We start from the raw sequence: 12960 nt of genomic DNA, 5'->3' as shown, positions 1-12960 counted from the left end.
TGCCCTCTTGGTTCTTTTTCCTACCCAGGTGTCACTTGGTACAGGAGAATCTCTGGATCAGGTTTCCCTTCCCCAAACTCAACCAACCTTTATTTTTAATTATAAATCTTTTATATATATAAAAAAAAAAAAAAAGAGAAGTCTGCCTCATGCTCTCTCAGCTTCCTCTCTTGAAGTGACAGGTTGCTATTTTTAAGGTTCAAACCACCTCCCTCAGTGTCAGGTTTGTTGTTGTTGGTTTGGGTTTGTTTGGTTTTATTCTTTCAAAGACAGTTTTTTTCTGTCAACAGCCTTGGGGGTTTTTGGGTTTGTTTTGCCCCTTTTTTGTGGTTTTATTTCCCCCCTCCACACACACACAGGGAAAATCTGAACTCTTCAGTTTTACTGAAAGCTGAATGCTTCCAACTCCCCAGCCCCAAGCCAGCAAAGCCTCACTTGAAGCATCCAGGTCATTGCACAGACGCTATTGGGCTACTCAATGTTTAACATTAGGATTGCACTTGAACTCCACATGGAGCTGTCTCCTCAATCAGCTCAGGAAAACAGGGACACAGAACTGCAAGAGTTGCCCAGCATCTCGCCACATCTGGCTTCCTGAGAGAGGAGAAAAGGAGAGTTTCCTCCCAGCCAGTTGAATATTATTACACAACTGCTAACACTGCAGCTGCTGAAGAGGAAACCAGACTGTCAAAACCAAAGGCATGACAGCAATGCTGTGTCCTAGCAAAGCCTCCAGTCCCAGTCCTGCAGCCAGCAGCACGTGGGTCTCCCACACCTGTAGGCATCAGCACAAAGAGCAGCAAACTGCAGAAAGAGGAACAGGATTTCATCTGAGCAAGACTGCACTCAATCCATGTGTACAGACAGAGCAAACCTACCTGCACGATCCAGGTAACTTGAGGCAGGTCTAGTCCACGTGCTGCAACATCCTTGAAAACAGATAAGGAAGTCAGTAAAAACACTTGGAAGATACCAGCAGAGTAAGGACTCTTCTGGGATGGGAATCATAGAATGAAACAACAGGAGGAATTTTAGGTGTCTAGTTTGGGCACCTCAGAGTCTGAAGCTGCTATCAGGAGTGTTACTTGATGTGCCAGCTGGTGGGAAAAGCCTTGGAGAAGGACTGGAATCACAGAATTGTTTCAGTTGGAAGAGACCTCTGAGATCATCAAGTCCCACCACCAAGGTCACACAACCACGTCCAAGAGTGCCACGGCTACAGGTTTCTTGAACACCTCCAGGGCTGGGGACTCCAGCGCCTCCCTGGGCAGCCTCTGCCAATCCCTGACCACTCTTGCAGCAAAGAAATTTTTTCTTATCTCCAACTTCAACCTGCCCTAGCACAATTTCAGACCATTTCCTCTCCTTCTATCACCTGATACTGGGGAGAAGAGACCAACCCCCACCTCACTCCAACCAAATTAGAACACATGAAGAGGCTATGATGCCTCAACTAACCTCAGAACGAGACCCTTCAGTCACCAGCATAGCTCAAAACCCCCACACTCAATTTGAAAGAGAAAAGAGAGTTTAAGCACTGCTGAAAACAGAGCACCATCACTCCAATTTCACAGGATCACAGAATGTTGGGAGTTGGAAGGGACCTCCAAAGAGGTCCAACTCTTCTCCATTTTCTGTCTTTAAAAGAGTTTAAACACTGTTCAAAAGCGAGAGCATGCACAAAGAGGTTTCAATCTCCCTCCTTGATGTTCAGTTCATTAGCAATGTCCTCACATCCTCCTTGGGTTTTACATTCACCACATGCAAGAGCAGAGCAGGTGTGCAGCTTCAGCTCTGTTAGGAACTGCTTTGGAACACGTGGATCTTTTAGCTAGTTGCAAAATAGAATACATTAAGAACGTAAGCAGGAGCTTAATGTACTAAAAATGTGTCAGCCACCCACTGAAGTGTTTTCATGCAACTCCCACACACGTTAAAAGGCTGGGAAGCTGATGTTTTGGCAGCAAAGGCCTTTCCCAGAAGCACCTAGCCAGGTTGTTTTGTGGCTCCAAGTGCAGGAAGAGAGGAGAGACTTTCCACAGCGCCCACTCTGCAACGATGCACACTCGAGCTCCAACACGCTCGTTAAGGAGCAACTTGTTCCCAGAGTCAGGATGAACAGATGTACAAAAAGCCATTTAAAGGAGGTGGGAGAAAATAAATCAAGAGGAATTGGGGAAGGCATTCAGCAGTTACCAGGATAACACAACTCTAAACTCTACAGCGGGATCAGACAGCAGCGCTGACGTCTGACTCCGATCTGCCTGGCTCCGCGCTGCGCTTCCACGCTGACAAGACTTTGGTGTTTGCCTGTGCTGTGCTCTCTCACACACCCAGCAGCCTAGGAAAGGCTGGGCTTGATCAGAGGGCTCTGACCTCGGGACAGGGTCAGTGTACACAAGAGAAATTGGCAGCCAAGCTGTCCAAATGGCCAGGAGTGGGGAACCCCAATGTGGGAGTAGATGGCAGGAGCCATCCCTCTCCTCCATCAGGGTTCTTCCCCTCCTCTTCTGGAGGTTGTGGATGCCCCCTCCCTGGAGGTGTTCAAGCCCAGGTTGGACAAGGGCATGAGCAACCTGATCTAGTGAGGTGTCCCTGCCCATGGCAAGGGATTGGAATGAGATGATCTTTAAGGTCCCTTCCAACCCAAACCACTCTGGCTGAGGAGAGGCAGTGTTCTTCCCACAGGCACTTGCCAAAACAAGCAGGAAAGTTGAAAAGGTTAACCAAAAGCCTAATAAATAGCCAGGGACAAGATTTTTAGGAGGAAGCTCTCTCCCATCATCAGCCTTGTATTCACTACTGCTTCCACAGTGCCACCAGCTCCACTCAGCTGTTACTGACACGTATCAGCAGCTGTTCTCCTGGGGCTTTGCTTGGCTTTCTTTCAGCAGTGTCTTGGGATTTGCTGGTAATTGGAGTGTTTTGCAAACTCTCAAAGATTCCCCAGTATCAGTCCACCTGCATCTCCTGTAGCTCCTGTTCCTCAAAGACCCCAGCAGACAGCAGCAAGGTAGAATTAGGATAAAAAAGTTTGAGTTGATTTGCTTTCCTCTGCTGGCAGCATCCATGAGCTTCTCGCTTCTCAGATCTTTAGGAAAATACTTGTGGGTCACCTTACCAGGAGAGAATGCAGCTCCAGCAACAATTATCCTGTTTTACTAGCACTGCATTTATTCCACACACAAAAGCAAGAACCTGCTGCCAGTGCTCTTTCAAGAAGCCCAAAAGATTTCCTCTGTACTGCTCTCCCTTTTCCAATGCCCCAGACAGCATCCCCCCTTCCATGCATGATCCCACACTGTGCCTTAATAACAGGGAAATCAAGAATCTGACCCCTCAGCAGGTCACTGCTTTCTTCCAGTGGGAAACAGAATCACAGAATGTGAAGGGAGAAGGAAGTGACCATCTCAAGGAGCAAGGAAAAAAAATCTACCCCAGTGTAACCCAGATACTGGGCAAACACAAATGCAAAGCCTTCACCATGTTCCTGCCCTGATCCCAATTCCAAGCCACAGAATGGCTCAGTATCAGGGCACAACCCCCCTGAGGCCCCCCAGAAACGCTGACATTTCTGCTACCAATTCCTGTTACCTGTGCTGGTGGGGTACAGAGGGGTGGGGGCAAGGGGATGGAAGGCAAAAAAAGAAGGCCCCAGCTAAAGGTAGGGAAACTACTGCAGAAGATCAGAATCACCCCAGCCACAAAAAAAGTTTTGCAAGGGCCTTTGTGTGAGAGGGACTGAGCAAACCATCTAATTAGGGCAAAGGAAATTGCTAAAGTTGCTTTTGAAAGACACTCAATGGTGAGGTCTTGAAGGCCCTGAGCTTGACAATTGGCTGCCTACATGAGGCCTAGAAGTACAGATGGAAGGCAGCTTGCTCAGGTGCCAGGCTGTCAGTTGGATTAAAATGACTCATTTATTTACCAAAGAAGCTCACAAAGTGCTTTAGCTAACAGGCAGAGAGGGCCGAGCGGCTCTCCAAGCTGGGGAAGAAGCTCTCGCGCCTTCCCGGCCTGCCAAAAGTCATTACTGCCGAGTGTGGAAAGCCATCAGCAGGGTAGAGACCCCCGTCGGCAGGGTGACAGATTGGGCTGCGTAATCAGAGGAGGAAGGAGAGAGCACAGAAGCTGTCAGAGGCGAAAGCTCTTGGCTGGGGCCGCCAGAAAACTGGCAAGATGAGTTAGCGTGACTGAGTAAACAGCAAACAATCTCCAAATGATCTTTCCTCCCTCCCTGGAAGAGATGAACTTGTTTGGAAAAAAGGCACATCCCAAAGGAAGCTGCAAAGAACTTCAGTGAAGGAGAGCGAAATAAAAGCTGGAGGAGACCCCTCTGAGATGCAGGGCCCCCTTCTTTACGCTGTTGTCTGCCAGCTTCTATCGGCTGGCATAAATAACAATCCCTATTTTATGGCCTATATTAATATACATCTGACCTAGAGCAAACTAATAAAAGGAACAGCAGGTCCCATTGCTTACTAGAGCGGAAAGATGGGTGGAGAACATGGCATAAGGGACAGGGGAAGGACAGCAACATTATTTGTGCTGCTCTCTTGTCAGCCAGCTTTCCAAATTTTGTGGGGCACAAACCAGGATTTTGCAGTGGGAAAAAAAAAAAACCAACCATAAAAGATGAACAGAAGCAACCTTTCCACCAACAGAGGGTTGCTTTTTTTTTTGCTGATATGAAGGAAACTGTCAGAAAAAAGCAATGCCCTCGGAGGCAGGAGGTGGTCACAGAGCTTGGCTGCCCTTTGGACATCTGCGTTGGGGAGGCACCTGTAATGTGGGACTGGTGCAAAGTGTATCTCTATATTAAGGTGTCCATATGGTCCCCATTACTGTGGTAACAGGCCACCTCCTGCTTTCAATGCATTTGTCCTCCCAACATCTCTGTAAGATAGAGCAGTGCTGCTATCCCCATTTTACAGATGGGGAGCTGAAGCAGAGGGAGATTTTGGACTCGGACACACAGCTCACTGTGCTGAACGTGCTGACCAGGCGCCAGCTGAGCCACAGCCACTGCAGTCGCCGGGATCTGCAGCCCTGCCTTGCAGGAAATGCAGAGCAGCTTAGTTTGAAATGAAGGAGGGTTGAGATAAATGCATGATCCTACACTCCCCTCCTTGCAGCACTTCAGGTTAGCTTAAATCATCTCCTGTTTGTGAGGGGTCAGGAGCAAGCACGCGGCTGACTCCTTGCCTTGTCCACATCGGCTCGGATGGACTCTCTGGCAAGGCAGGAAATCAAACCACATCCCCAGTGTCTCAAGAGGGGGATCCCATCCACTGGGATTTCTTTATCCAACTTAAAGTCTTTTTCTTACCCTGTCCACAACTGGCAGATTTTTTTTCCCTTTCCCCTTCCAAATGGTGCTGCTCAGAAACTGACCTCCCAGTGACTGCAATGATTCCCTTTGCTCTCTGGCTAAAACGCAGCATTCACTATCTTTCCAAACACATTACACTGAAATTTCAGTAACAAAGATACCTGAACTCACAAACACACCTGAAATTTCTCAGCCACACACAGCATGCTGCCTGGAGGACAATAAAGTTCAGCTGTTTATTATTTGGACTTCACCAAACACTTTTAATCTTCCAGAGGTTTAATGTGCACCACTGAATGATTTAAGCTTCGCTGTTACTCCCCACATAAGACACTTCTCCCTGTATAGAGGGTTGTAGCTAGATTTGTGCACTGCAGAGATGCATTTTGACCTTGATGAGATCACTGAAAGGTTGCACACACAGGCAGGACCAAAAGTAGCATCTAACAAGCCTCATTTTACAGGCGACGCAACACCTAAGCTGCCAACGCTGAATCAAAGGCTGCTATTAGAGAGAAGCATGAGAAGAAGATAAAATTCAGCCCTTTCTGAGGGAAAGAAGAAAAAAAAAAAGACAACTATTTTCCTTTCAGAATGATGTGCTGGAAGAACAGGAGTCATTTCAGAGCTGGAGAGGGTTTCTCAGCTCTAATTACTCCCGATCGCTGTAATTTACAAGTTTGCGGTGGGTAGGAATCGCCAAGATTCACACGTTTTCAGATCAACAGCTGCCACTATTAGAGAGCAAATCGTGCAGCCTTCTGCACCACTGCAGCAGGCTAGCTGTGGCACAGACAGGTCACAAACGAGAAGAGGAAGGTGCCACCACGACACAAGGGTGCCAGCAAACTTCAGCGGAGGACAGGAGTTTCTCCCTCAGCAGCCTTGAAGGAAAAAGCTTGAAGGGCAAAAAGCGTGCAGAGCAGCAGAGCGTGAGAGTGTCTAGTGACACCACTCTCTGGTTGGGCTTCCCTTCCTTCCATCCCTGCAGGCTTTTGTTTTTAACCTTGGGGTAGTCATTAAGATGGGGAATGCCACAGCACACCCAATTTACCTGGCACTTGTGGGGCACGCTACAAATCAGGATGATGTTCTACCAACTGCATGTAGAGGGCAAGGCTCCAGCTTCGAGCAAACAGCTTTTTCCAGACAGAAGAGCATGCAGAACACCTAAAGGCCTCTTGTCTAAGACATGAGCTTCTTCTGTATGTGGTGGCTTGCAGCAAAAAAGATCATATAACCATTTGCAAAGAGGGCAGCAGTCCTTTTGAACACGTGGGATGCAGAAAGAGGAGGTGACTTTCCTCAAGGTCAGACAGCGAGCTGGAATTAGAGCTCAGTGCCAAATCCTCTGCTCTCCCATTAGATACCAGACAGCCCCATTAGCCTGCAGCTGATGAGGGACTCCAAGTTACTTACAGTGCAAAGCAAGATGCCAGTCTTGGATATCAGGAACTCCTGGAAGACTTCTGTTCTTTCCTAGGGGGATTTAAACAGGAAAATGAAAGGAGTGCTTATGTACATCACAGCCAAAGAGAAACCAAGTGAGCTGCTGCAGCCATTTAGCAACTATGCCTTGGGCACCGCAGGATGCAGAGCTTCAAAAGCAAAGGATTTGGCGTCACAAGTTTCAGACAGACTCCTCCTGCATATGAAAAAAACCCAATCTGTGACATACAGGTGTGGCCCCAGGTAGGAAGGCACAACATCTGGGGCACATTTGAGCACATTTGGGCAAACCAAAGCAGCCAGCACCTCCAAGGTTTGCACAGAGTGTGGCCTGCACATGTCAGAACGCAGCAACCGTGGAGAGAGGATCCACAAGAGATTTAAAGCAAGAGCACTGGCAGACTTTGTGGGCAGGCAGCACAGGCTTTTGTGAAGGCAAGGAAATGCTGGGCATTTAACTGCTGCCTGCCCAGTGCCACAGTGGGCAGCATGAGCCCATTTTGTTGACACAGTGATACAGTCACATCACAAGAGATCAGCCTCACCGTGTGCCCAGTGGGGCATGCGGACAGGCACTGGGCTGACTCAGGAATCATTAAGTATTGGGGCTGTTCAGCTGCTCATGGAACTGTTGGGGGATAAATTCTCAAAGTTATAGGCCAGGAGAAATAAGACCTTGGCCAAAGACCTCTGCCCAAGGGAGCAGGGCCCTTGGGCCCTGTAGGCAGCTACCACAGAGCTCCCAGGGCACACTCTTCCAGCCTCATATAGAGGCAAGGGCCACTGGGATGGAGGTTGTCCTTTCCCACGAGTGTCAGAGGCAGTGCTCCCTCTTGTCCTCATCACTGGTTTGTGCAGAATTCCTGCAGGGCCTACTTCCAACACGAGCTCAGGCTCCCATGCAGGGCTGTCCACGTCCCAGATTGCCTCACCAGCAGTCACTGAGCTGTTAAGACCCAGAACTGCAGGAACCTGCTGGTACAGTTCCTCACTTACCCTCAACAGCCTCCTGCTTTGTCAGTTCCAAAGCCTTCCTAAGTACACTCCAGTTAAACTACTCTGGGAGGTGGTTTTTTTTTGTTTGGTTTTTTTCCCCTTGATAAAAGCAACAGAAAGTGATTTTTCAACCCACATCACATCCTAACATCTGCCATCAGACACTCCCTGAGCAGTAGTAACTGAAGACCTCTACCATTTGGTCTTTGCTTGCCAGTACCACCTACCCACCTACACTACTTCTCCCTAGCTGTGGGGAAACAACTGCACACTCTCACTCCCTTGACTGGATTCCAGGCTTTCTCTGGCCTCAGAAACACCACATCCATTTCCTTCCTGTGCCTTTTGCTTCCTTCTTCCAAAAATATTCTCCTTTCCAGGTTTCAACTCCTCAGAGTTGTAGCTAGGAGTTAAGCAAATGTCCTGTTTGGTTGAAGATAGAGAAGAAACCTTACACACCTGACTCCCAGCTAGAGGTGCTGCTCTGGGGAGGAAGGGGAACTTGGGCCTTGCTGACACACTGAACCCTCTGCTGACAAAAATTAAAGAAGAGAGCACGCTGTATCTTGTTGACAATGACAGCAGCCGTGCTCAGCAGTACCATATGGGATCCACAATTTAGCTCCATTAATGCTCTTAATTTGAAGACATCAAGCACTAATTACACACTGGGTACTAAAAAGGCAAAACCCTTCCCCTGGTGCCAGCTACTTAGTGGTGTTCTGTTGGCTTAACAGCTGGTCAGGGTAGGGTTGGGCCAGACCAGGCCTGCTCACTCGCTCAGGCAGGCAGGTTGAGGAAAGGCCAGACTGCAGGGACAGCAAAGCACATGTTTCTGGTCTCCACAGGATGGGAATGAGTGAGAAAAAACAATGGCTCTTCACCTCTTGCTTCAGCAGAGGAGCTCTCTTCATTTACCATCTCTGCTGTGCAGCTCAGAGTAGAGCAGCAATTCTCTCCATCACAGACCATGGGGAGGATCAGAGGCTGAACTTTCAAGGGAGGTCCCTCAACTAATGAGAGAAACATTGCAGAGACAGTTCATTTGACACACTTCTCTTGGCCTCTCAGCTCTCTGGAACAAGTTCCAACCCCATCACCCAGGCCCACCAAGCACTAGACCTGTTTGGGGTGATCACTGTTTCAGTGCCATTATTCCATCCCTGGAAAGAGAAGTGTGTCAAGACACTGTTCTTCAAAACCAAAGCCAAACTGCTCCATCTTCATCTAATGAGGGCAACTTATTGGGTAGTAACATTTGGGGGTTTGCATGAGGTTTGCCTTTGGCATTAAAAGCCTGTTTTGACTGCACAAGAGGGAATCATGGATACACAAATGGTTTAAGTGCACCCAGTGGGAATACAGAACGGCTGCCTCAGCCTGCTGAACTAACACCTCTTGCCTCTTCAGCTGGATTTTTCAGATGCAGTCACCAAGGTGCTTTCCAGAAGTGGGACAATATTTGTATTCTCATTAGCAGATGGAAGAGTGAGGCCCCTAGAGGTGAAATGACTCTCTGTCCTCTCTTCTGCCCTCCTCCCCAGAATAACCACGCAATAAATCAGAGGGAGCGAGGAATCAACCTGCGGATGCTGACAGTTGGGGAGGACTTACTTCCTGCGCCATGCTGCCGTGCAGTCGCAGAAACTGTAGGCATGCAGAGGAGCCAGATGAACCTTCAGGCTGCTGTGACCCTGGTCCTCCTGCAAGGACTTGTAGGAAGAGCTCATAGTGGAATTCCACTTGCTCACAGCTGGAGAAAAAGATGATCATCTTGTGGCGTTTTTCAAACTGGAAGAAGAAGAAGAACAGCGCTCGTGACCAGGCCGGTGCTGCACAGCAGTAAGACAAGGTACAAGTACAACAGGTACCACCTCAACATGAGGAGAAACTTCTTCACAGTGAGGGTGGCAGAGCCCTGGAACAGGCTGCCCAGAGAGACTGTGGAGTCTCCTTCTCTAGACACATTCACAACCCATCTGAATGCATTCCTGTGTGGACTACCCTGGGTGGTCCTGCTTTGGCAGGGGGGTTGGACTCTCTCTGGAGGTCCCTTCCAACCACACAATGTTGTGTGATTCTGTTCTGTGATTTCCACAGGCATCTCCCAACTCCATCTTTTTAAGATCTAGGTGCATCAAAATCCACCTAGGTTATCTGGGAAAGGGTTCTGGAGTTGGACACCACATGCCAAGCCCACTTACTGCACAGGTATCTCACTGCCAGCATGAAAGGCAACAGCACCTCAGCCTTCCTGTGGCTCCCTGTACACCACATGCACTTCAAAGCCCTAGATCTAACCCAGGCTCTCTTTGACAGAGGAACAGATGAAGGAGTTGGAAAGGGCAAAGGGCTGCTCAGCAATACAAATGCAAACAGTCTCACCTTGCATTTCTCAAGGATGAAAGCTGCCAATGTGACAAGCCTGAGTTTGCTGGGAACCATCATGAAATACTGCTTGAGCTTCTCTGGAACAGCAAAGTTTTCTGGGTCCATGCAGTCTGATGAGCTACTGGCTTGTGTCTCTCTTTGGGAGGTAGCTTTGGGTGCCTTCTGGATTTCATCTGCTATGGAAATGCTGATGGGATCATTCAAGCTGATGTCAGCCAGCCGTGTCACTCCTAAACCACAGAAAAGGACACGTGAGGTGCAGCCTGGGGTGCTACTGGAGAAGGTCAGGATACAGTCACATTAAAAACCCAACTGAGCCAACTCCAATGCGAAGCAGGGAAGGGCAAGGAGCCAGTGAGAGAACACTTGACAGAATACCTCCACAAGCCTTGCACTTAGCCAGCTTTAGTTGCTGTGGACTCCATCAAAAGCATCACAAGACACTATTTTGGTCAGTTGTGCTATGTTCCACTACACAAATAGCTCCACCAGGTAAAAACCAAGACAGCCAAATGCTGCCTAATTGTATGTGTGGAAAACACTCAACTGATCTACACTGTATTGAGAGTGCAGGCCTCAAAAGCCTGTCTCAATTCCTGCCTCATTGACTGCTTGTGTGATACTGGAGCAAATGACACAACAGCTGCCTTGCCCTGTTATCAGCTTTCTGCCTTAATTATAGACTTGCAAAGCAAACAAACCCCCCCAGTGCTTCCCAGGTTCATGGTGACTTTGCTCTAGGATTTCTGAGACATATGTAAGTCCTTACACTGAGAAATCTCAGTAACAAAGGACAAGTGTCATAAGCCTAAAGAAATCAATAGGTATTACCCTACTTCTGCAAAGGGCTTCATTCAGATTGGGCTGTAATCAGCCTCAATCAACTACTTTGCAGTTGCTTGTGGAATGGTCAGATAGAAGAGACCTCCACCTGCCTATAAACCCACCTTCTGTGAGGGTAGCTGAGAGCAGGACATTCTGGCGTGTCTCTCTGACAGCATTTAAAGCATTCAGTATCACAGCTACATCCTTCTCAAAGCCCAGGTCCAGGATCCTGGAACAACAAGAGAGATGATAAAAAAAGATGCTGAAGGAATGAGGAGAAAGTCTTAATTCTGCATGAGCCAATTAGGAAGAGGGGGAAGGGCTAAAGCTGATCAGATCTTTTGCCTTTCTCTTCATCTTTGGCCAGGGTGAGAAGGCACTGAAGGAATCTCTGCAATGACTGATTCTACAATAACCTCTCCAAAGGGGACATTTCTTTCTAGTCCCAGACATCTGGTGCTTGGCTGAGGCTGCTGAGGCTGCATGGTTTAAGGTCCTGTGCATGCTCTCTTACTTTTATTTTTAATATTTAATGAATGGTGATGAAGAGAGTAAAAGAATCACAGAATCAACCAGGTTGGAAAAGACCTCAGAGATCAAGTCCAACCGATCACCTAACACCTCATGACAGCTAAACCATGGCTCCAAGTGCCACATCCAATCCCCTCTGGAACACCTCCAGGGATGGGGAACACCACCACCTCCCTGGGCAGCACATTCCAATGGCCAATTACTCTTCCTGTGAAGAACTTTCTCCTCACCTCCAGCTTAAACTTTCCCTGGCACAGCTTGAGACTGTGTCCTCTTGTTCTGGTGCTGGGTGCCTGGGAGAAGAGACCAACCTCCACCTGGCTACAACCTCCCTGCAGGGAGTTGGAGAGAGCAAGAAGGTCTCCCCTGAGCCTCCTCTTCTCCAGGCTAAGCAACCCCAGCTCCCTCAGCCTCTCCTCCCAGGGCTGTGCTCCAGACCCCTCCCCAGCTTTCTTGCCCTTCTCTGGACACCTTCCAGCAGCTCAACCTCCTTCCTAACCTGAGGAGCCCAGAACTGGACACAGGACTCCAGGTGTGAATCATGTTCCATCTCCAACCCCTTGGATGTTTACCTGTCTGCTTCATCTATTATCAGCCACTGAGTGCGACGGAAATGAATACACTCTGTGGACCTGATGTGATCAACCAGGCGACCAGGAGTTGAAATCAGGATGTTTATCCCTTTACGTAGCCTGTTGAGATGACACCACAAACCAAACAATCAGCAAAGCAGCAGCAAAACACACCCAAGAAAGAAAACCAAATGGGAAAACAGGAGGCAACAAACAGGTTAGCACTAAACCCTGGAGGAAGATACAGAAGGAAGCAGCTGAACTTAGAGAGGAAAACATAACAACAACAGCTAACAGGGACAGTATTTTCCCACTGACTAAAGCTGAAAGCTCTTTGCACAGCTGCATTTTATCCTTGCTCATTGTTAACACTCAGAGACAGGGACAGAGTGGAGAGAAACACTATTAATATGTAAAAGAAAAAATTAAGCCACCCAAGCCAGGTTTCCTTTTCTAATGGAGTATTTGGTTTACTATCAAGAATAAACTACCTTTTCTGTGTGCATGCCTAGAGAGAGAAATGAGAGCTCCAATTTGGATTAGCAGCTTACAATTCAATTCTTGAAAAGAAACAATAAAAATCATAAAAAACCCAAGATTTTGAACAGCAGGAAATCTCTTCTCCAGAAAGCAATTTCCCCCACAACAAACACTGCAGGCAGCTCTGGGTGGTAAGCAAATACAGGTGTTTGTCAGAGGAGAGGGGAAAAAAAACCCCAGTGACACAGGAGATCATCTGCTCAGAAGGCTCATCAACATTTTAGAACTGGATCCAGCTGGGGGAAGTGAAGGCTTCCTGCTGACCCAGGCACTGTGCCTCTCTAAAATCCAAGGGGATCACAGCTTGACCCCAAACTCACAATC

At 48.2% G+C, this 12960-nt stretch overlaps 1 protein-coding gene across 2 annotated transcripts in view; it reads right to left on the bottom strand.

Annotated features, from left to right (window-relative positions):
• The window catches only part of DDX31 (DEAD-box helicase 31), a 50520-nt gene that overhangs the window by 28589 nt on the left and 8971 nt on the right, over positions 1-12960 (bottom strand). For both annotated transcript variants that reach the window (XM_068155943.1, XM_068155944.1), the window contains exons 10-15: positions 12097-12216; positions 11116-11222; positions 10163-10398; positions 9392-9568; positions 6752-6811; positions 879-929 (exon numbers count right to left, since the gene is read on the bottom strand). In XM_068155943.1, the coding sequence (XP_068012044.1) occupies positions 879-929; positions 6752-6811; positions 9392-9568; positions 10163-10398; positions 11116-11222; positions 12097-12216 (751 nt within the window). The remainder of the gene's footprint in view (positions 1-878; positions 930-6751; positions 6812-9391; positions 9569-10162; positions 10399-11115; positions 11223-12096; positions 12217-12960) is intronic.

Source organism: Melanerpes formicivorus, unplaced genomic scaffold, assembly GCF_026170545.1.
Source record: "Melanerpes formicivorus ecotype bairdi unplaced genomic scaffold, bMelFor1.0.p_v2 SCAF_33, whole genome shotgun sequence".
Taxonomy (NCBI): domain Eukaryota; kingdom Metazoa; phylum Chordata; class Aves; order Piciformes; family Picidae; genus Melanerpes; species Melanerpes formicivorus.
This window is presented reverse-complemented; position numbering and strand designations above follow the sequence as displayed.